General features: G+C 31.9%; 1 protein-coding gene and 1 long non-coding RNA gene across 3 annotated transcripts in view; both read left to right on the forward strand.

Moving 5' to 3' along the window:
- Window positions 1-25,368, forward strand: part of LOC126737018 (katanin-interacting protein-like) — a 31,416-nt gene that overhangs the window by 4,561 nt on the left and 1,487 nt on the right. Inside the window, exons 10-17 of one of the 2 annotated variants that reach the window (XM_050441701.1) lie at window positions 9,081-9,218; window positions 9,273-9,410; window positions 9,532-9,746; window positions 9,795-9,961; window positions 10,014-10,185; window positions 10,242-10,420; window positions 10,872-11,113; window positions 11,169-11,302. In XM_050441701.1, the coding sequence (XP_050297658.1) occupies window positions 9,081-9,218; window positions 9,273-9,410; window positions 9,532-9,746; window positions 9,795-9,961; window positions 10,014-10,185; window positions 10,242-10,420; window positions 10,872-11,113; window positions 11,169-11,302 (1,385 nt within the window). The remainder of the gene's footprint in view (window positions 1-9,080; window positions 9,219-9,272; window positions 9,411-9,531; window positions 9,747-9,794; window positions 9,962-10,013; window positions 10,186-10,241; window positions 10,421-10,871; window positions 11,114-11,168; window positions 11,303-25,368) is intronic. The other variant, XM_050441702.1, reaches the window with a different exon arrangement.
- LOC126737020 (uncharacterized) lies at window positions 13,984-15,233 on the forward strand. Its single transcript, XR_007660854.1, has 2 exons — window positions 13,984-14,349; window positions 14,436-15,233. It is a non-coding gene; the product is annotated as an uncharacterized LOC126737020 (long non-coding RNA).

The raw sequence follows: 25,368 nt of genomic DNA on the forward strand, positions 1-25,368 counted from the left end.
AAATGTTATACGACTTTTTTGTTGCAAATGACTTGTATAATCACCTCTTAAAGTTTGGCGGTTTTTATAGTAGACACCCTGTATATATATACAGGGAGTCAATTTGAAAACTTCCCACCCCTATTATCTCGAAACGGGTTAGGTTTTTATAAAATCGCTAGGACACGTCGATTTTATTATCGAGATGGAACAATTTTTATGCAGAAATCACTTCGCCTCTTTCAACCCCCTACCCCCCAGAACCTCCCTCTCAAAAATCTTAAATGGCAATAGGGGTTGAGTGATACCTCATTTGAAAGAACTTTTTATTCTCTACATTTTGGCACCTTATTTTTTAAATTTGAGTGCTGCGTTGCCAAGTTAGGGTTATTTAAACATTGTTAAATTACTTATTATTAAACATTATTCCTGTAAGTGTTTTAATTACGTTAAAGCTATGATTTGCATTGAAACATGTTATTTAGGTTAATATTATTTTTACTAAACATTAGCCGTTACAATTATGGTCTTTACAAAAGCACGCCTAAAATTTATTTTATTAACACATCTACTTTAAGAGGTGTTCAAAGTGTTCTCCATTGTTCTCCAAACAAAAATAAAGTCTATTCTCAAATTCTTCCCGAACATTCTGAAATACCTTTTCTGGAATAGCCCTACTTGCCTCTGTAATTCTTCTTTTTAAATCTTCGATATCATCAGGCTGAGTTTTGTAAACAACCGATTTTATGTGCCCCCATAAAAAAAAAATCTAACGGCGTTAAGTCTGGTGACCTAGCAGGCCATTCTATCGGCCCCCTTCTACCAATCCATTGGTTAGGGAATCTGTTATTCAACCACTTCCGCACTGGCCGAAAATAATGCGGCGTAGCTCCATCTTGCTGAAAGTGTAGTTCGTTTTCTTGCAAAATGTTACCAACTTGATTTTCCAGTTCAGTTGTTATCAAAGGATCAATTACATCTTCAAGTAGGTGTAAGTAGAGCTCTCCAGTTAAGTTTGTTCAATAAACAACGGTCCTATAACAGCATTTCCAAGAATACCGGCCCAAACATTAATTTTTTGTGGCCGCTGTGTAGCACCCTCACTTTGAGAGAACACTTTGAACACCTCTTAAAGTAGATGTGTTAATAAAATAAATTTTAGGTGTGCTTTTGTAAAGACCATAATTGTAACGGCTATGCAAATGTTTAGTAAAATTAATATTAACCTAAATAACATGTTTCAATGCAAATCATAGCTTTAACGTAATTAAAACACTTACAGGAATAATGTTTAATAATAAGTAATTTAACAATGTTTAAATAACCCTAACTTGGCAACGCAGCACTCAAATTTAAAAAATAAGGTGCCAAAATGTAGAGAATAAAAAGTTCTTTCAAATGAGGTATCACTCAACCCCTATTGCCATTTAAGATTTTTGAGAGGGAGGTTCTGGGGGGTAGGGGGTTGAAAGAGGCGAAGTGATTTCTGCATAAAAATTGTTCCCCCTCGATAATAAAATCGACGTGTCCTAGCGATTTTATAAAAACCTAACCCGTTTCGAGATAATAGGGGTGGGAAGTTTTCAAATTGACACCCTGTATATATATAAATATTCACACTTTATATATGTATACAGGGTGTCCCGAAATTACATCGCAATATTTTACCAGCTGTATCTTTGTCTAAAAATAAGACAAAAAGTCCATATACAGGATGGTTCAAAAGTGCATCGTTTTTAAGTTACAGGGTGTTTTATGAATCATGTTAAAGATGGTTTTTTGTTAATATATCCGAAACACCTAGTTGTAATCTTTTGAAATTTTCAACATTTACTATTGGTCTTATTAAAAACTGATATTGCAACAATTTTCGCCAAAATGTATACAGGGTCGTGTAAAATAAGTGGTCGGTAAAGTTTAAATTGTTAAAACTTTTTTTCTAGCAACTCCGTGATAATTTTGGTATTAGAATTGAAAAGAACAAACATTTTTACATAAAAAAGGTGCTCTTGTCTAATTTCGATAGGAGCTTGCGTTTTCGAAAAAACCAATTATTAATAAATCATGAATTGGTATTTCAAAAAGTAACTACAAATAACATCTTGTAAAATAATAGTGGGCTGTGTTTGTTGACAATTAGTTTATTTGTTAAATATTGTTTAAGGTTTTGTTGACATTTCACATTTTTTAAATTTGCTTTGGCAAAGTAAATTAGTTCTTATTTGTGATTCATTTTTCAAAAATTATGGATAGATTTACAAATCAAGAGTTAGCTGACATGCATTTTGTTTATGGTTTGTGTAATGGCAGTTCTTTAGCGGCTGTCCGTGAGTATCGCCGAAGATTTCCCCTAAGACATGTTCCAGATCGTCAAGTTTTCATAAACACTCACCGAAATTTATGCAATAACGGAAGTTTTCAAAGAGCTCGTGGACAAGGCAGACCACAAGAAGATTACAATTTAGAAAATGTTTTAAATGTTTTTGAGAAAATCCGGGGGCAAGTATAAGATATATGTCAAGAGCCACACATATCCCTCGCTCTATAGTAAGTAATTAAAAAAATTACTTATTGTTACGATAGTAATTTAATTTTTATTAGATTGGAAGAATGCTAAGATCCCAAGGGTTACATACGTTTCATTACCAGCGGGTCCAAGATTTAGAGCCAGACGATTTTCCATTGAGAATCCAATTTTGTCAATGGGTAATTAATAATCCAAACTTAATTCCTTCCATTTTATGGACGGACGAAGCCACTTTCACACGAAATGGTTCATTTAACATGCGTAATATGCATTTTTGGGCAGATCAAAATCAAGAGCCATAAGGCGTAGTAATTTTCAAAGGTTTTCGGTAAATTTGTGGGCGGGATTAATTGGGGACCAACTTATTGGCCCGATAGAATTACCCAATCGGCTAACTTCTGAGAATTATCTTCATATGCTGGAAAATAATCTTGTGGAGCTTCTAGAAGAAGTTCCACAAGATCTCACTTATCTTACGCCAAAACATGATTTTTCAACAAGACGGAGCGTCTGCTCATTTTGGTCGCAATGTGCGTGAGTGGATGAATAACCATTTTCCTGAACGTTGGATTGGTCGAGGTGGTTGGCCTCCTCGATCTCCAGATCTAACTTCGTTAGATTATTATTTATGGGGACATTTAAATGAGTTGGTATATGCCGTGAAGATAAATACCCGTGAACAACTGATGCAAAGGATTAATTGAGCTGTTAATGAAATAAAGAGAAATCCATTTTTTGTTTTAAGGGCTATTCGCGCAATAACGCGTAGGGCAAGATTGTGTCTTCAGCAAAATGGAAACCACTTTGAACATTTGTTGTAATTTGTGCTTTTTTGTTTGGTGTTTTTATGTTTTTTTTTTACGTAATAAATGAATTGTTCCTTTTTTTACCTATTTACATTAAAAAAAAAAAAAACAATTGAACTCGAAAAACAATTTTTGATCTTAAATAAAGTATTTGTGATAGTTTTAGGTCATGTTTATCCCCAACGGATTTTTAAGATGCTTTTTAATTTTATTAACTGTTACCAAAATAACTTACGCGTTCTCTTTGCAAAACATTTACATCTAATTTTTTCGAAAACGGAAGCTCCTATCGAAATTAGACAAGAGCACCTTTTTTATGTGAAAATGTTTGTTCCTTTCAATTCTAATACCAAAATTATCACGGAGTTGCTAGAAAAAAAGTTTTAACAATTTAAACTTTACCGACCCTGTATACATTTTGGCAAAAATGTATATAATATCAGTTTTTAAAAAAACCAATAGTAAATGTTGAAGATTTCAAAAGATTACAACTAGGCGTTCCGGATATATTAACAAAAAACCATCTTTAACATGATTCATAAAACACCCTGTAACTTAAAAACGATGCACTTTTGAACCATACTGTATATGGACTTTTTGTCTTATTTTTAGACAAAGATGCGGCTGGTAGAATATTGCGATGTAATTTCGGGACACCCTGTATATATATAAAGTGTGAAGTTCTAGTAATATAAATATTATAGTGAATATACATATACCGGGTGGAACTTTGCACAAGGGTTTGCCAGATTGGTCTCTTTAAAAAGTTATCTTACATTTTTTCTATAAGATGTACAGGGAAGCCAATAATTGACCCCCTTAAAATTTACATGGGTTTTCCTATGTTCCGCTCGGCGACGCACCACCCGGTATATACAGGGTGTTCCTTAAAGACGTGCTAATATTTAAGGGGGTGATTCCTGGACCCATTTTAAGAAAAAGAGTTTCTATGAACATATGTCCTAAACGTCTTAACTTTTGAGATACAGGGTGTTAAAGTTTTAAAAAAAAAATCAGTTTTTTAATAATAACTTAAACAATATTGAAGACATTTTTATGAAATTTGGTATTTTTTGATTCCTTGACTTGACTGATTCTGATTTGATATTCTGATTTGACATAAGCTGGGAAATATAGAGCGTATTATTGCGGAGGGTTGTGGGGTGGGGTCAGAAATAAAACAGAAACCTGTTGATTCTGATTTGACATAAGCTGGCAAATATAGAGCGTATTATTGCGGAGGGTTGTGGGGTCAGAAATAAAACAGAAACCTGTTTACTTAAATGTCTACGTTTCGACTTATTTAGTCATTCTTAGAACACTGAAATGGATAATGTAAAAAAAAGATGAAACTAAAACACATTATTTTATTTTTGTCAAAGAGTGTATGTCCCAAATTTGGATCTCACAGTGTAAGATTATTAAAGGATTAAGTTTCTGGTTTTGAACGTATAGATACATACATCTTCCTTATCTACTAATCCTTGGCTTATCAACATAACATCGAGTCATGGAAATTAAAAAGGTAAACGCTCGATAGATAAGGCTCGCAGAATAAAAACATTTGTTTCTTGGCTTATTTGTTGATTCTAGCGTTGATTGAAGAGGCGATTCCCTTTTCAATCAACGATTCTAGTTTGTCCACAATAACACCTACAATTTAGCCCATGTTAAAAATCATTCTACGCTCCTATTATAAATGTATTTTTTATTATAACTATTATATTATAACTAAAGAAACCTAGACTTAGGTAAGAGGTGTAATGTATAAAAAATACATTTTATATTGTATTTTTGTGTCGTGGTTTTTGTTTTTTTTTTGTTGTTTTAATTTTTGTACACGTAGAGAACATTTATTTTAATAATGTTTATTTTTTATTGAAAAAAACATTATCCATTTCAGTATCCTGAGGATGACTTAATATAAGTCGAAACGTCGATATTTAAGTAAACAGTAACAACTAACAACCCTCCGCAATATTGAAGATATTGGGTCACAAACACGAAACTGAAAATAGAGCGTATTGTTGGAGTCAAAATAAGATTTTTTCTCTATAAATATGTACAGCCAGCGCAAATTACTTAAACAAAATTGTTTATTTGGACCACTAATTATACTTATGGGTTAAATCTTTTGAAAATTTGCCAGTCTCCGTTTTTTTGGGTTCTCTTGACATTTTCGGTCTCAAAAATGGTGTAAAGTCATGTCAGATTCAAAAGGGCTTATCTTTATGATGGCCTATATCTTCCGATAAAAATTTTGAAAATCTAGAATACTATCTATCTTATAGTTAGCTATGAAAAAATCTAAATTTATCGTTTCTTGCAATTTTTCGATACAATTAATTTGATTTGATAAAAATTAAAGCAGGCACGGCCTACTTCGTTTTTTTGATAGTTTAATAAGCCTTCCCTTTCATTTACTAGTTTTCGGTAGTTCTCTTGAAAACAGTTAATTGTATCGAAAAAATACAAAAGATAAAAACTTAAGACCATTTCCTGGCTAACAAGATGGTGTTGATAGATTTTTGAATTTTGCATTGCAAACATAAGATAGAGGCTATCAGAAGGGTAAGCCTGAATACTCCCTTAAAATTGGATTTACACTATTTTTCGGATGCAAAATGAAAAGAGCACTCAAAAAACAGCGACTTTTTAGGACATTTGACGCATAACTATAGTCACGGTACCAAATAATGATTTTCTTCAAGCAATTTGCGTGGGCTATAGCTCTGAAGCGCGAAAGCGAAAAAAACTCTTATTTTGACTCCAAGTAAGCTGTCACAACAAGTAAGTTCAAGTAATAGTAGTCGAGTTTCATCTATGAACAATTATTCAGCTTTTAATGAGACTGTTATACCGATATTTGACCCGAGTTCTGAGACGTTGATAGTTACTGAGTAGATTCAGAATGTTGAAGAACTGGCTACATTTCATAACTGGGATGAATCATTATTATTAAGGCTAGCTACTAGTAGATTTCGGGGGAATGCTCGCCGGTGGTATGATAGTTCTAATGTAGCTGGTTCGGCTTAGGAAGACATTAACAAACAATTAGAAATTAATTTTCCAAGAACTATAAAATTTGGTAAATTATTAAAAGAAGCCGTAATTTTGTAGCTTTGGCGGCTAGAGCTGCTAATTTCCAGTCTATTGAGGAACTAGCCAGTTATTTAGGAAATGTTAACTCTAAAACCAATAGTTTTAGTGTGATAAAATAAAATCTAACTTTCCTCCAACTAAAAATGCTGTTGAACCACGCCCGTCAACTTCTTATGAAAATAAGGCGAAGGAGCGCGAGCGTAAAAAAATAGTGTGTTATAACTGTAGTGGTGACTAGTTATTAAATCAATGTAGAAACCCTAAAATTAAGTGTAAGTTATGTCAAAAGTTTGGACATACCAGTGAAGGTTGTAAATGCATGACCAGAAAAGACAGTAAGAGTGTTGCTGTTTGTGACGTTTCTGATAAGGTTGCTAATTTATTTCTGAAAAAGACACGTATTAATGGACATAAAGTTAAATGCCTTATTGATTCTGGTAGTACCTGCACCCTACTGAAAGCACCAATTGCTGAACATTTGAAACTTACTATAGTTATCGGATTTTCCAAAACATCAAAATCATTTAATAGTAAGTCAGTATTAATCAAAGTAGAGGTGGAAATAGTGGCGGCCACTGTCACAGCTTTAATATTAGATGATTGTCAGCTAAGTTACGACTTACTACTAGGTGCCGATTTCATAAATTAAGAACATATCGTACTTAGCAAATAGAAAAACTGTAAGTCTCGGTTTGTTAAAACCACTTTGTACGGCTGCCTTGAATGGTTTTGATGTAAATCCAATAACCGTTAATACGAAAGATGCCATATCCCTGGATATGTTAAAAGTAAGCAAGGAAGTGAAAGAAGATGAAACATTAAAGCTGGTAATTTTAATGAATAGTTATCGTCTTTGTGTTTATCTTTTTTAAGAGACCTTGGTAAAACATCTGCCACAAAAATTACATTAAAGTTAGGATGTGAAGAATCAGTAATTTATAATCCTTACCGGATGTCCGTTTCTGAGAGATCAATTTTACGGGAACTTATTAATGAATTGTTGTCCAATAATATACACTACTGCTCAAAAGTATTTGCCCACATATGACTGTTTTAAAGTTATAACTAAAAATAATAAACCCATCAGTTATTCTTATGAAACGGTTTATTTATAACAAAATGAATATAAACAATACATTTTTCAATTAATTAAATTTAAGACAATAAAATTTTGGATTCATTTACACGTCCGCCTCGATTTTTAATAATATAGCTTCACAGAGTTTCGGTAGCCTTCTAATTAATTTGTCCAAAGTTTCCTGAGGCATCTTGTGCCACTCTTCTTGGATGATCCTCCACAAGTCTTCTTTTGATGTGGGGCATGATTTTCGCACTTGTCTATCCAGTTCATCCCACAGTAATTCGATAGGATTGAGGTCCGGTGATAGTGGTGGCCATTCCATAATTTTCAGAAGATGTTGCCTTTGTAATTTACCTAAATATTGCTTGCATAATTTCGACGTGTGCTTGGGGTCATTGTGATGTTGAAAGATGAAGTTTTCCCCAATTATTCGAGTACCAGAAGGAAGTACATTGTCACTTAAAATTGTTTTGTAACCCTCTTTTCGAAGAATTCTCTCTATTCTAATTAGATCCTCCGAAACAACCCCACACCATCACACCATCACCGAACCACCACCGTGTTTAACTGAGGCCACCGTACAGTTTTCAGCGACCCTTTCATTGGCATAACGGCGAACAAAAACTCGCCTCTTCATTCCAAAAACCTCGAATTTCGACTCGTCACTCCAGAAAGCTTTTTTCCAGTCATCAATGGTCCATTCTTTGTGTGATTGGGCTCACATTCTTATTAACATCCTTCAGTAGTGGTTTTGATACAGCTAAACGTCCTTTAAGACCAGCATTATAAAGTCGCCGTTTTACTGTCGAAACACTGACCTCTTTTTTTACGCTCCTTGCTGATTTTTGCTGTGATTTCAGGGGCGGAAGGCGTCTATTGCGTTTGCTTGTAATTATAATATCTAAATCCTCCTTTGAACTTGTTGCCTTTGGCCTTCCCGATTGAGGTTTGTTGCTAATAGTCCCTTCTCTGGTGAATTTCCTAACATGATAATCGACAGTCCGCCTTGGAATTCCCAAGTCCGTCGATATTTGACGGTTAGTCTTTCCAGCAACGAACCATAGTTGATAGGTATGCTGTTTAAGCATATATGCAATTTACAAAAGAGATCAATCTAAATATAGGTATAAAGATAAGATTTTTGTATATAATTTAAAATATTAAAAAGAAATACATGGTGGGTAAATACTTTTGAGCGGTAGTGTAGTCCGTGAATCTATTTTACTCTATGCCAGTCCGTTTTTTTTGGTAAAGAAGAATACTGGAGGCTATCGACTAGCAAAAGATTATGGGTGACTAAATCTAAAATTTGTCAAAGAGAAATATCCTTTACCTTTGATAGAAGATCAGATTGATCGACTAGTAATTATTTTATAACTCTAGGTATAGCTTTATACTTTCTTAAAATATTTGCACTGAATTCTGTAATATAATTGTAAATTAACCTTGTATACTCAAGGAAGCAATAAATCTTTTCCCAGTGCACAATACTATTTAAGAAACTCCTATAGCACCTGTTTGATATACAAGGAAAATATTGTTTCAATATATGTGCTTATATTAAATTGATAGTCTTGTGTTTTAGAACTATAATAAATCAAGAATTCATTCTTACCGGGGAGTCAAAGACTTGGTAATGATGCTGGATGACCAAGTCATATTCAAAGGTGAAGTAGCTAAGGCTTGTGGTGATATACAAGGCAGCATTCAGCAATTCGGTGATGTAAGTAAATTAAAAACTAAAGCTGATAAATGAAAAACAACATATGTTTTTCAGACAATACTATTTACAATAGACGAGGCTATTTTGGAAAAAATATCACTCAATGATACGTCGTTTGCTTTGCTGAATTCCCATGCTTCCACCCCTGGAAACCGAGATGAGAGACCCCCAACTTCAATTTTATGTTCTGAGGTAATTTTAATTTAATTTAGGTAAATTTAATTTTAGGCTTTCAGGAATATCCTGAAACATGGACAATTTCTATGACATTTCTTCGGAACATCCTCTGTCAGTTATTGTTTCTATTTTTTAGGTTCGTCCAATAACTGGTATTTCACTAAACCAAGAATCCATTACAAAAACCAGATCAAATAAAGAAGAATTTCGCGATAAATTAGACTCGCCCCAGGAACAAATATTAATGGCTGCCAAAAGTATGGATTTGGTTCTGGTGGAAAATTGGGGAAATGCTTTGGCAATCGGATTAACCGGTCTCGAAGTTATCGGAGCAGGAGATGCAGTTATCAGGTATCAAATAAGGTTTTTCTTGAGTATCCTTTATAAATGTTTTTTTAGTATTAACGACAGGAACATCACAACAAATGTAAAGAGCAAATCGGTGAAAAATCTACTAAATGGCCACAACTTGACCACTAAATCAAAGGATATGTGGTGTACATCCCTTCACCAAAACGAAACCATTGTAATTTCCGTAAAATTTGACGATTTTCAATATATTTCAGGTAGGTACAGGCTCCTTATTTAAACTATCTGTTAAAAAGTGATGATTTTTAGGTATAAAATTTTGGAACTACAACGAAAACCTTGAACTAACATACGCTGGAGTGAAGATGTTAAAAATCTTTTTAGATAACCAACTAATCATGAATCCGGCTTTAGGAGGTGAATGTTTTCTTTTGAGACGTGCCCCCGGAAACTGTTTGTATGATTTTGTCCAAGAAGTCAGGTAAATTACGCTTAGAATTTTGTATTACATACACTTTTTAACTAACTGTCTTTTAGATTCTTTGGCGACCCATCAGAGAATCTTCAAATTTACTCATCCATGTCTTTGGACTCAATGTATGGTTTTGTTGTAGAGTTAGTGATTTATTCTACTTGGGGTGATCAGTATTATGTGGGGCTTAATGGACTGGAATTATACAGTTTTAATGGAGATAGGATACCCCTGGAAGATCAAAGTATAGTATTTATTTATGTAAAGATAACCCCGTTTTTGAGTGTATGACGGCTTTTGGACCTTAGTAAATAAAATTGTCTTTACCTCAACAAATGTTTGAGAAACAGGAAACTTTCCGATATAAAACTGTTTCTTAAGAAATAAATCTTCTTTTTTCTGTTATCATTCTAGGGAAATATATGCTAAATAGTGAAAAATTAAGAAGAAAATTAGGTAAAAATGTCCCTACCAAAACTGCTTTAATTGTTAACCCAGAATCACGTTTTTATCCTCAAATTCATCTTAAGAAACTACTCTATATGTTCCAAAAAGATTCTTAATATTTCAACATTAATTGGTCATTGAATGTATGGTCCCTCAGTTAGCAAAATAATATTCAATATACAAGGACCAATCAATATATAACATACATTCATTTATACCGTATAACTTACTTACCTAATTCATTTCAGATATTTGTGCATATCCGGAAAGCGTAAACGTCCTTCCAAACGTTTCCGGAGACACCAGAACTCCCGAAAAATTAATAAATACCCAAAATGATAACGACAGTGGTAGCCAGTCTTGGCTGGCCCCTCGTATACCCAAGCTTTTAAACCGGGTGTTTGTGGTATTAGATTATCCGATTTCCATTGCTTATATAAAACTGTGGAACTATTCGAAAACCCCTTGTAGAGGCGTTAAGGATTTCGGGGTACAACCATCACAATCAAATTTATTACATACAAATTAATGATTTTAACTTTTAGATTTTAATTGATGATCTCTTAGTTTATAATGGAACATTAAACCAGTTCGACCAAGAAGAAAGATCACAAATATTTTACTTAAATAATGACCAGGAAATGCAAAATGGTGACGAGGAAAATTTTGACCCCAATAAGTAAGAAGAATTTTAGTTAAAGTTTGTCTACAGGGTGTCCCATTTTGGGTACCTTTGCGGGATATCTCCGTTATTTTTTTATTGTGCTACTTTTGCGTGAAACTAAAAATGCCATTAACAACATTTTCTTAGCCCTCTTAGTTTTTAAGCTTCAGCGCAGTTTCGAACATCTTGCATTTTGGGATCACCCTTGTATCTCCGTTTAACTTATCGAAAAGGTAAAATAATACTCTTATAGATTTTTTGTCGGTAGAATACCAGTGGTGTAGATAATTTTTGTTATTAAATGTAAAGTTTTTAGTACCTACTTTTGAGTAATAAATATTTAACAAAAATGTTACATACGTTTTGAAACCTATATTTTTTAAATGGAATACCCTGTAGATTTCTAGACTAAAAAAAATGCCTTTTTTTATCGTTTCAAAAATATATAATAGTTTTCTCATAAATACGCCAATAAATGGCGATTTTTTAAAATTAAATGCATAATTTAATAGTAGACCATGAATAACAAAAATAATATTAACGAAGAATTAGATTTCTAGCAAATAGGTAATTTTTATGAAAGCATTTTCTAAATACTCAAATAAGGATCTTATATGAATTTAAATCTGTAACGATGTCTTTCGTTATATTTAATTTAATGTAAGTTCAACAGATTAAAAATAAGGCAAATAGAAAATTAGAAAAGATAAGATTTTTAATTTAATTTTATTTTCCTTAATAACAATAGTAGATATAAACGTAGTAGATAAAACTACCAAAACGTTGGTTTAAATTAGGTATTTTTATTAAATAAATAGGTTTTTTCATTCTTTTCAATTTCAATATTCAAACTAAAGTTAGGTAGGATATTGAAAAGAAGAAATGAACTCAGAGATCGATGGATAAAACCTCAACTTCTGGGTATAAAAATCTATTATACCTCAAGTAATTATTGTATATAAGATTTATTGAACTTACATTAAATTAAATGTAACGAAATGTATCGTTAAAGATTTAAGTTCATGTTTCTTGTAAATACGTAAAAAAAACGTAAAGAAACATGGGCTATAGAGGCTGAAAATGGTCTTCAATCAACGGATATATCAAACAAGAACATTTTAAGAGCGATAATAAGTTTCTTCTTAAATCATGATTATTTACTTAACAATAAATAGAGAATAAACCAAAACAATAACAAAATGAAATGAATCCTAAAATGAACCCTAAAACACCCCTAATGTATGAGTTGCCAAAAGTCGCTATTTCTTAGTGAAGTATTTCTTAATAACTTAGAAACAAAAATAATGAGCAGTAATTTTAAAAATAATATCTTTTTTTATAAACGGTATATGGATGATATCCGTGTGATTTGGAATGAACTTAGGGTAAAGCTTCTTGCAAATTTCCTTAATTATGTCAACCCTCTTCACTCCAAAATTGAGCTTACAATGGAGAGGGAACAGCATCTTACCATTTTTAGATTTATTACTTAAAAGAGAAAAAAAAGATATCCTTTGAAATATTCCGAAATCAAGCAGCAAGAGACAATATCATACAATACAGTTCAACATCACCGTCCTTACATTAATTTGCTGCTTTCCATTCTTTATTTTACAGACTTTTTAACATCCCACTTTCTCGTGAAGCTTTTAAAAAATAATTTTTTACAATTAGCAGTCAATAACTTCTTCCCTCTTAAACCTATATATAAAATGTATTTTCAGTACCTATTTGAACAAATGTAAATTATCATTTAATTTAATCAAACAACAAAGAAACTATATTAATACTTTTAGGTCGTTTACTTAGTTTGGAGAAACGAGATTGGCCTAACCCAACTATCCCACTTCTTTTCTCCCTTTGGCATAACCGCAGCTATTAAAACCAATTATTCATTAATAAGCCAATTAATTAAAACTAAAGATAAACTACCCCCGACATCCTCTCCGGGAGTTTATGAGATTAGGTACGAAGAGTGCCCTGCAGTTTACGTCGGCCACTCTGGTAGGAGGATTTCTACTAGGATTAGTGAACGCAAGGCCCAATATAATAAATTTAAAAATATCGATATCACAGTGACCAGATTGGCTTTTGCTAATCATCTCCTTCACTCCAAGCATAATTTTCCCTATAGCCAAAATTTCAAAATACTTCACCAGTGCAATAAAACTAAAAAACTAGACTTGCTGGAACCAATGGAAATTAGTAAAGGTTTTAAAAGCTTAGATCTGTCCTGTGTTAACGAAAGGTTCAAATTTGATGGCTACCTAGTTTTTAATAATTTAAAATATTATAAAAACACTCAAATGATTGATTATTAGATTTCTGGAACATATAAAGTAATTTGATCGTTTAGTTAATTTTTTTTATGTGTAGATATAGTGCCACTTTATTATAAGCTTTGTTTATTTATATATTAGGTGTTTTGTGAATTCTATGGTAAGTTTTTTGTTGAACACTTTCTTCCTTTTACATCATAATAATTAATGTAGGTCTGGTGATGCCTGAATTAATGTGATGATGATGATAGTCGGGCGAAACATGTAATCTTCGTCTTTTTATTATAGCTATTTATGTATCAAGGGCATTGTAAGGACGATAATGCCCGGAAGGTGGAAATAGTAGGTTTCCGTCTGATGGGCATTACAGTCTAACAATGCCCGTGGTGCATACAATGCTTTATGTTTTACCTAAAAATTGATTTTTATGAACAAAAATAATTTTAATATTAATTAAAAAATAGGGTCTACCTGTACATGTAGGTATACGTACATACCTACCTACAGAAATTTATCAAGTGACTTGCAGTGATTATTTAAGTTTGACTTTGATGTTTCTGTCAGTTAGTCAGTTGGCATTTTTTATTTAAATATTTGCTTAAAATGGAAGAAATTATAAGAGAAAATATAAGAGAAAAGGCCATAAAAGCGACCGAAAATCTTTTGCCAGTTAAATCAAGGCAACAGTATGATCGGGAGTATGGCATATTTGGTATTTGGAAAGATGCCAACGCAATTGTTCAAATAACCGAAACCGTTCTAATGGCATATTTTCAGGAACTGGTAAGTATTCTACCTTAAGGTCTACGTTAATGGTCTATAAAAATATAGACATCTCGCAATACCATCGTCTCATATCTTTTTTAAAGGTTAAGTCGAAAGGATATGTCCCGAAGAAGTCTAAAGTTTTGGAAGGAGAACAAATAATAAAATTTATTAAGAAGGCTCCTGATGATATCTACTTGGTGCACAAAGTCATATTGGTAATGGGTGTTTTTGGAGGTTTGAGACGAGATGAGTTGGTCAAAATGACCATTATTGAAGATAGAGGAACGGTCTTGGTTATAAAGGTACCAGAAACTAAAACTTCAACTTCAAAAAGTTTTACTATAATTGAAGAAGATTTAGGCGCTTTAAATTTAATAAAAAAGTACGCAGCATTATGACCAGCTGGAATAAAGGAGCGAAGATTCTTTCTTATCTATAGAAAGAGTCGCTGTACAGTACAACCTGTTGGAAAAAATACCATAGGAAGCGTCCCAATACTGATCGCCAAATTTTTAAAACTGGATAATGCAGAAGCTTATACCGGCCACTGTTTGCGTCGCACATCGTCAACTTTACTTGTTGAGGCAGGTGCTTCGTTTGAAATGCTAAAACAATATGGGAAATGGAAAAGCTCTTCAGTAGCTGAAGGATATATAGAAGAAAGTATTTCATCCAAAAATAAAGTAGCCAAAATGTTAGCTAATTCAGTTAATTCCGAGGTTAATTTGAAAATTGAAAATTCTTTAATGGACAATTTACAAACTATACAAAATAGCGTTAGTGCTGCCACCTCTACCATCACAAAAAACACCGACCATTCTATACTGGGATCAGCTACATTTTCCGGGACATTTCAAAATTGTAATTTTTATTTTGGAAATAAAGTTTAATTTTTAGTATTTAAAGAAACATTATTTTTTGTATAAAATGGATGTTTATTCTTTATTATGAGAGAAATAAAATTGGATAAGCAATAAAATTTCCGGGCATTATCATAATGCCCGCTTATAATGCCCTAGGTGTGATAGCAGGTATTATTGCTACCATAACATATTCCGTTTCTAGGGTATTATAAATCAATAATAGATAGGTAAAACATAAAATGTTTTATGTGACGCTATAGATTTTGTATTTTGTATTATTGCTTTTTATAAAAAAATACGTCAATAACTCTATTTTGTTCTTCTTTTCAATATTTGAGCGCGTGAGATAGTATATTCTAAATTGATTTTTACTGTTTAAGTTTACTTAAAATAACTTTATTTAAAAAAAGAAAAAATTTTTTTTAAAGATGAGGTTCACAATGACGGCTATTTTCTCTAACGCATAATTGGCACATCTTTATAATTCTTTGAATAGCAATAAAAAGAATGATTGGTCTCCTTCATAGATTTTAAAAGGCTAGAGGAATAGCCTCTCGTAGTCGTATCTTGTTTTAAATATTTCATTTTGTATATAGCCCCATTAAAAAACCCAGAATTGAGTAATCTGGAGGCCGTGGAGGCAATCTAACAAGTCCGGAGAGGTCCATCTTTCACGAAAGTTATTATCTAGAAACGCTCTTACGTGCCTAGAGTTGACTTGGTGCACTGGAAGTAAACAGCATTATATTGAGCTAATGGAATATTATCAAGCGGTTTTGGAATAACTTCCTCAAGAAGTCCTAGTCTAGGATGTATGGGTGTAAGATCTTCTTAAAAAATCCTTTATACTATTCGTCTGCCAAACTAAAACTCCAACTCCGAAGCCTCTTTGTTATGTGTTCTCAAAAATTAAATGCTGATTTTCTTTATACCAGTTTCTGGTATTGTAACAATTCAAAATATCCGCACTTGCAAGAAGCATTTATCTGCAAAGATAAAACTCTTCCAAATAAATCGATAGCATCGGTTTTCTGCAAATATTATTTTTTCAATCAATTAAAATTTTAAGGGGGTCAATTATTGACTTGTACTGTACAATTTATAGGAAAAATTTAACATAACTTTTTGAAGAGACCAATTTGGCAAACCTTTATTTAAAATCCATCAAAACATAGAAACACAATACAACAGAAGATATCCATCACTGATTTTCTTACTTAAATAAATGATTTCTTCACGTAAATAGACAATAAACATTCTGGAAAAATGGACCACTATAATTAAGAGACATACTCTTTAAAAACCATTTCCAAGAAATATTTAAATCGTCCTTAGAGCCGTTATTTTTTAAACTCACTTTTAAGGTTAATTTTTCAAAGAATTAAAAAAAAAAGCCGTTTTCCTTATAATTAAATTGATATTTAAAACTTAAAAAATGTAAACTAATTATAATTACTACTGTATATATATAAAACTGTATAATTTTATACGTTATCGTCTTAAGTATAAATTAAAAGCATATGAGGATAAATGATATTTGATTGCATGAATTTCATATTACCATTAATAAAGTGAACATTTTAAGAAAGCATCACTTTTATTTTTTTTAAACTAATTTTACAATACATATTTACTAATTTTTATAAGAATATAAGACATTAATACATTAGAAAACAAGTACATCGGTAAAGAGTTTATTGTATAACTTTTATAGCATAGTGAACATTTATTAAATCAACTAACACTTTTTTAAATTCATTAACAAAATTAAACATGCTAACTATTCTATTCTAGAACAGCTTGTAATAACTTCCCAGCAAAGTTTTCATAACGTTTTTTTACTTTGTATTTTTACTGATTCCATTGATTATTCACTATATGGATTTTAAAGGCATCGTTGTTTTTTTTATTGCAAAAATACAGAACATGATGTATTACAGTCGAGAAAGCGCAAATCGCTCTAGACAACTTGGTAGAAGGGGACTTCATCTTGGTAGAGTTTACTACACTAAAGAAAAAGCAACAAAGATATCTGGCAAAAGTAATAGAAGTAGACCAAAGATTTATACATTGCTCATTTCTTAGGCCTTCTGAAAAAATCAAAGATGCCTTTGTTTTTCCCCTTAAGCCAGATATTAGTGACATTACTATGGAGTAGGTGATCAGGAAGTTTGAGCGTCCTGAAGAGTTAAGGAGAGGAGCACTAAAATTTATTTTTTAAAAACAATGTCAAATTAGAATAGTGCTTAAGCTATATTAAGTTTATATTTTTTATATAAAATAATGTTTTATAATTGGTACAACCAAAGAAATTAGTTTTAATTAACTAATTTGGTTCGATACACCCTTTAGAGCGGGTGACTTTCATTTTAAACGACTTTAAATCCCATTTTTCAAGACACCCGTATTGCGGGTGACTTGAAATTTTCTGTTTATTTTTTTTTTTGAGAACTAAAAGAAATTTGAATGTTTTTTTCTGATGTATACAGGGTGAGTTTTTTAAAGTGTTGCAATGCGATATGTCAAAAACGGCTGCAAATTTTTTTTTGACATTTCGGTGACATTTTAAGTATACCGGGGGGCACTTTTTGTGATATTTTTGACATTTGTCCCTGCACCCCCCTAAGAGGGGGGGAGGGTCACTTCCTTATTTTAAATGGAATGACGTGTTTTTTATTCTTAAATACGAATCTACATAAAATATGAAGTCTGTTTACAAAAAAAATTTAAAATTGCTCTGCTGGTTACGGAATTATGATCAGAAATGTTTTGATTAAATTTAAAAATAATTCGAATATTCTACTACAATAAAAACAAATTATTTCCTACTTTTTAACTATTTATCGTCTATGTATTATGCCTAAGGAGCTGTTCGAAGTGACCGCCTTCGACTTCCAAACACTTTTAAATCTCATTTAAATAAGTACGGGCCTCTATGGCATAATGGGGTGGAGCTCCGTCCTGCTGAAACCATACGTTAGGATTTAAATTTTGGTTTAGTAGACGAGGTAACTGATTTCTTAAAAAATCTGTGTAGACCTGTCCATTTAAATGACCTTGGAAAAAATGCGGACCAATAACTCTATCCTCGAAAATACCACACCATACCTTCACAGACCAGGGATGTTGATTTGGTACAGTTCTCATCCAGTGAGAATTATTTGCTGCCCAGTAATGCATGTTGTGCCTGTTTACCTTTTAGAAAAATAAACAACCAAAACTTGAATATGTTCTAATTTAAATAAGTTAAATCTTACCTGCCCGCAATTATTAAAAGAAGCCTCATCAGAAAAAATAACGTTTCTCAAAAAATGGTTATTTTCACGCATTTTTGTTGAAATCCAAGTGCAAAAATTAATGCGATTCTCAAAATCATGTCCGTAAAGCTCTTGATGAAGTGTAATGTGGTAAGGATGAAACTTGTACCGGTGCAGAATTGTTATAATTGATGATTGACTAATTCCAGCATCTAAAGCAAGCCGCCTGGTACTGATTTGAGGATCAATAGCTACTGCTCCTAATAAAGCAACTGCCTTATTTTCATCTGTTTGCGTTTTAATCCGATTTCGTCGTTTACTTTTTAGACTACCAGTCATACGACTTCTGGTCTCCAGTCTCCTAAAGGCCATATGAGATTTTGGAATATCCGGAAACCTCTCGGCCCACACTACTGCAGCCTCCCTATAATTTTTTCTGCACTCCCCCAAAATTAACAACATATCTACTTCTACACTGAAATTCGCTTCCATTTTTTTCTATTTAAACACAATTTACTTGTTAATAACACGTCAAAATTTTTATGTGACACTGCTTGTTATGTTGCCATGGAAATCCTACTGTTACTAGGATTTTCATTTCCATCCATACTAGTAAAATAAACAGTAGGATTTCCATGGCAACCGGCTGTTATTATGGTAAAATATTCGAATTATTTTTAAATTTAATCAAAACATTTTTGATCATAATTCCGTAACCAGCAGAGCAATTTTAAAAATTTTTTGTAAACAGACTTCATATTTTATGTAGATTCGTATTTAAGAATAAAAAACACGTCTTTCCATTTAAAATAAGGAAGTGACCCTCTCAGGGGGGTGAAGGGACAAATGTCAAAAATATCACAAAAAGTGCCCCCCGGTATACTTGAAATGTCACCAAAATGTCAAAAAAAAATTTGCAGCCGTTTTTGACATATCGCATTTTAAAAAACTCACTCTGTATATTCCCCAAACTTATGTGCAAGTTTTCCATATTTTTTTTGCAAACCAATTTTTTATTCTATGTCTCGTAGAGGGTGAACATGTCAAAATTGTTATCAAGTCACCCGCATTGACGGTATCCTGATACTTTTATAAATACTTGTATACCTAAATTTCCAAGCAAATACCTGCCGAACAAATTCTTAAATGGAAAGTCCTATATTTAAGTTTTCATTCGCCATTTTATCAGTGGCGGATTTAAACTTTTGCCGCCCCTAGGCCATTTGAAACTCGCCACCCTTATTTTTGGCCATATGAGTAAGATAAAAGCCTAAAAGGGGACAGATAAAAAAAATAAATACATGTCCTTATTAGGAAACCCAATGATATACGCTGCCACATTTGTGATCGATATATGGGACACAAGAAAGTTTATGATGAAATACCACTCCCAATTCATTTAAGATCATACGCCTATTTAAGATAATTGTATCAGTATACAGAATAGCTAAATAATAGAGCCCATCTTTAGTTCTATTATAAGATCATCATATGGAAATTCTATCTTCATCATTGCATTTTCATGTGTTTAAGCCTAATATACATATTCAATATATGCGCTGAACCACACATCAACGTTAGTGTGAGAGCCTACACAGACAGCAATTGAAACAATTCGCTGAAAGATATTTACAAGTCAGCATAGGCTAGTTTCTTTCAATTCATCAAAGAACTGAAATCGTACAATCGTGAATTACATATTGTTATAAAAATGTAAGTGCATTAAATATTCTCATAGTCTTTGTATTATTTTGCTCCTGTTATGTATTTAAAGTTGATAAATTAAGTGTGTTTAGGTCGAAGATCGATAAAAAAAAAAGCTGTGTATTTAAAAGCTTTACGACAATTGGACTTTGCTATGAGAAGCTTATTAAAAAAAAGTAGAAACATAGAGCCAATTTTTATTGCAGCAACATTAATCAATATCTATTTATATAGTATATTATAGTATAAAATTGAGGGCAATTAAAGTATAGAAAAAGTATATATATATATATATATGATATATATATATATATATATATATATATATATATATATATATATATATATATATATATATATATATATATATATAATTGATATATATATATATATATGATATATATATATATATATATATATATATGATATATATATATATGATATATATATATATATATATATATATATATATATAAGTATATATATATATATATATATATATATACTTTTTCTATACTTTAATTGTATATATATATACAGTGCTTTTCTTTGAAGTCCTCCCCCCCATTTATTTTTTGAACGGGTCAAAAAAAATTTTTGAAACTTGGCATAAGTAAATTGGTCTATAAATACTATTTTTCACTGTAAACTAGGTAGTTGTAAATTCCAAGATGGCGGCTGGGCGACATCTTGAGAAAAAATTTTAAATAGAAAGAGGGGTAGTGTGGTACCTCATTTTAAAGGTCTCAATGAGTACTTTATAACCCTGAAATATTAGACCCATATCTTAACTCGTTTCAAAATGGCGGCCTAATAAAAAAGTATTTTTTTTTATTTTAACGTTTTACATTTTTATGATTTTTGAATAGGTAAAAATCAGTGTACGAAAATAAATTTTGACAAATGTTAGTGATTCTTTGTCGTAGCTCAAAAATTGAGGCAGGTTCTGTTTCGTATACCTTTTGCTTTAGGTATCCCCACAAAAAAAAGTCTAGCGGCGTTAAATCTGGTGACCGAGCTGGCCATTCAATAGGACCCCGACGACCTATCCAACGACCAAAATAATTATCATTTAAATAATTTCTCACATTCCTGGCAAAATGCGGAGGAGCACCATCTTGTTGAAATGTAATTTCCATGTCAAATTCATGTACATTAGCCTCAACAATTTCTGTTATGAGAGGATCGATAGCATTTTCCAGCATATTTAAGTACAATTCACCTGTTAAATTTTCTTCTAAAAACAGCGGCCCTACGATATGATTCCCTAATATTCCTGCCCATACATTGATTTTTTGCGGATACTGAGATCGGGTTTCACGAAAAATGTGTGGATTGGTATCACTCCAATATCGACAATTTTGTCTGTGGACATTACCATTTAAAAAAAAAGTACATTCGTCGCTAAAACAAATGTTGCGCACGTACGTAGGTTGCCTTTCTACTCTCTTTGCCATAATTTCACAGAATTGCACTCTTCGGTCAGGATCATCTTCAGTCAGTTGATGGACCATTTGGATCTTGTATGGGTGAAACTTATTTTTTTTAAAAACTCTCCATGCCGTCGAAGTTGAAACTTCACAGATATCAGCAACAATTGGAGTAGAATGTTGGGGATTTTCTATTATTTCGCCAATTATTTGGACTTGCTTTTCTTCTGAAATAGACATATGGCCTGGGCGTTTTTTATCCTGGACAGTACCAGTAGTTGTAAATTTATTTACAAGTTCCCTTAAATATTTACGGCAAATAGGACGATCAGGAAAACGTTCGTTGAAAACCCTTTAAGTCTCATGAAAATTAAGCGTTGCTCCATAAATAAAAATTGCTTCTACTTTTTCCTCCAATGGACGAGAATTAACCATTTTGAAAAAAACAATAAATTCAAACTGCCAAACACACTAAACAATATCTAACAATGACCGATACAAGAGTAATTTACCGGTTAAGGAAAAATATCTTAAAATTTTTTTTCGAGTTTTTTTAATAGCTATTTGGTTTTTGGAATGTCTAAATAATGTTCAATAACCTTTAACGTGAAATGTGACATACGAGGGCGGTTTAGTAAGTCTTTAGAAACCAAAAAGTTAATCTTTAAATCCAAAATTCAAAAATTATAAATTATTTGTATATTATTATTAAAAACGTTAATAAAATCGCAACAGTGTATTTTTTTGGCTGTTACTTTTAGACAGGTCAAAACGGAGTCCACCGAGTCCATGTAATAAATATTAAAAGTACTCAATAAAACCTTTTAAATGAGGTAACACAAGATTTCTATTTAATACATTTATTCAAGTTATGTGTTATTTTGACATTTAGAACTGTCGTTTTTATGTCAAAATAAAATAGTGACGCATTTATTTTCGTACACTGATTTTTACCTATTCAAAAATCATAAAAATGTAAAACGTTAAAATAAAAAAAAATACTTTTTTATTAGGCCGCCATTTTTAAACGAGTTAAGATATGGGTCTAATATTTCAGGGTTATAAAGCACTCATTGAGACCTTTAAAATGAGGTACCGCACGACCCCTCTTTCTATTTAAAATTTTTTCTCAAGATGTCGCCCAGCCGCCATCTTGGAATTTACAACTACCTAGTTTACAGTGAAAAATAGTATCTATAGACCAATTTACTTATGCCAAGTTTCAAAATTTTTTTTTGACCCGTTTAAAAAATAAATGCGGGGGAGGGACTTCAAAGAAAAGCACTGTATATATATATAAAATAATGCTAACGAAGTTTGGATTAGTTCCTGATCTAATAGCCAGTTTGCGAACTCGAAATTGTCACGAAGCCCAAGTTGAACCTACTTATAAAGTTTGTAATTCATTGTTTCGAATTATTACCTTCTTTATTTATTACATTCTTTTTTCAGGTTGTTTTTTCGTTTCAAGAAAACCATAGGTTTACATTTTTTTAAACAATTTCGTTAAGGCACCTTTCTAAGAACCACACTGCATTTTTAAAAACATGTGGTTTTTCAGAGTAAACAACTTCAAGACAACTGAAAAAAAGAACATATCATGGTCCTTTTTGATTAAAATAAAACAGTGATTCCTTAATTCTTTTTTTGTCCAAAAACGGTCTATTTTATCGATAATGAACAAGAGTGCCTTTAGTTTAAGGTTCAAGCTATACATATTTATTATTTCAGTCTTTATCATACAGGGTGTTCAAAATTTAAACCTGATAATGTACAACCTAGTCCGCCCCTGGTAAAATAAACAAGGTAAATGTGTTTTAAGGACTCCGCTTTAAAAGGTGCTTAGTAGTGTTGATCACGTAAAATGTTTATTAAATAATACCAGGTACTTCAAAAGTTATTCAAGAAAAACCGATTTCCAGCGGCGTCTTTAAGGGGTCGTATTTTCTTAGGGCCTATAGGAAAGTTCCATATTTTTTTTTTAGTTGCTACCTGAATCCGAGGCATATTTGCCATATTTTCCGGGAAAGTCTGTATATCAATTAATTCAACTGCCTGGAAGAAATTAGTTTTTCTTCCAGGCGGTTAAGTCAGTTGGTCGCTGTGAGATGATAGAATTCATCACTGCCTAAAAATAATCATAAGGTTTTCAAAAAAATCACATATTTTGATAATTTTCCGAAATCGCAGAAAAGATATAATTTTCAGCTATGGCTTGAATTATTTCGGATATTTTTTCAAATAAACTTTTTTGTTGAATATTTTTCCAAGTCATCTAAATGAAAATATTTTTACTTACATTTTCCCTGTATGAATTATTTAAGGACATTTTCTGAAATAAAAGGGATTCAAGTTCCAAAAATACCGAAAACCATGATAGATAATGCTTCGAAATTGATGGATGCTGAAATTTTTTGGGTGATAGATATTATAGGTAAATTACCAATTTAGAACCTACTATAGTAGATAATATTGAAACATAACTTAAATCATGTTAAATCTAATGCTGGAACAACACTTTTTTTAAATTTAGCGGATTATTCTTTAGACAGATGGCTGGGTTGACTATGGGATTTTGCCTACTTGTAAGACATTCTATTATCATAGCTAAGAATGTGAAAGTATACATGAATATGTTCCAAAGGTAAAAAGTTGGACCTTCTAGAAAACGTAGAAATAACAAAGTCAAGTTCTGAACTGTGTAAATGACATTTTTAATTTTGAACCTCAACAATTTGACCTTGCCTTCAGATATTTTTGCAATTTCTACTCTTATGTGTATATGTAGTATTGTTTTTTTTTTGCTTTTTTATTAGTGATTATACAAGGTATGAAGTAAATAGTTTATAATTTTAGTATATATTTTTAATGAATTAGGTGTGTGTAAACCGTATTATTCCTGTTTTTTTTTCTTATAGATTTTCTTGCTTGCGGTACAGGCGAAACACGTGTAATCCTTTAATCTTTTATTACTTAATATCAATTTATTACAGTATCGGCCAAAATTAGAGCAACTTTCTACATTTTAGTAGGTTAAGTAGCATGTTATGGTTTATATGTTTTAAATTAACTCGTCAGCAAAAGATTAATTGAAACACAGGTTAAAATATAATATTCACATTTAATTGAACTCGTTTTTCCACTATTTTCCATAGATTCTCGATGAGATTTAGATCTGGCCACTTTAAAACATTAATTTTTTTGCTTAGTAAACCACTCTTAAAATTTTAGTTGTTATGTTGTGAATTTTAAGGGCATTGGCTAGTCCGCATAAGGCAGCTTTATGTTTTCCAATATATTAACATATTCGAACCAATCCATAAGTCTGTAAATAGGACCTACTCCATAAGCCGAAAAGCAGCCCTACCCCATCATATTGCCGCCACCATGTTTCACAGTAGTAGCAACGTACTTTTTTCCTGCAGGACGTGTTTTGTCATTTGAAAATATAAGATTCATCAGAACAAAGTACCTTTTTCCAATAGGTGGCAAACTAGCAAACAACATTCTTGCATCCTCCGAAATCCACTAAACAACGTTCAGTAGTCCTGGAAGACATGTTAACGCCACCAACTGCGGCTACAATCTGAGTCAAAGACATTCCTGGATCATTTATACTAAGTCCTTTAATGTGCCTTTAATTTAAGTTTTTTGTGGGTTTTCTTGGTTCCGACCACCATGCTTAAAGGTCGTAACCCTAACCTCGGATTCGGTAATTTTTAATAGTTTTTGATACAACAAAGTTTTTCGAACTCTAAATATAGTTGATACTGGCTTTTT

This window comes from Anthonomus grandis, chromosome 6, assembly GCF_022605725.1.
Source record: "Anthonomus grandis grandis chromosome 6, icAntGran1.3, whole genome shotgun sequence".
In the NCBI taxonomy this organism is placed as follows: domain Eukaryota; kingdom Metazoa; phylum Arthropoda; class Insecta; order Coleoptera; family Curculionidae; genus Anthonomus; species Anthonomus grandis.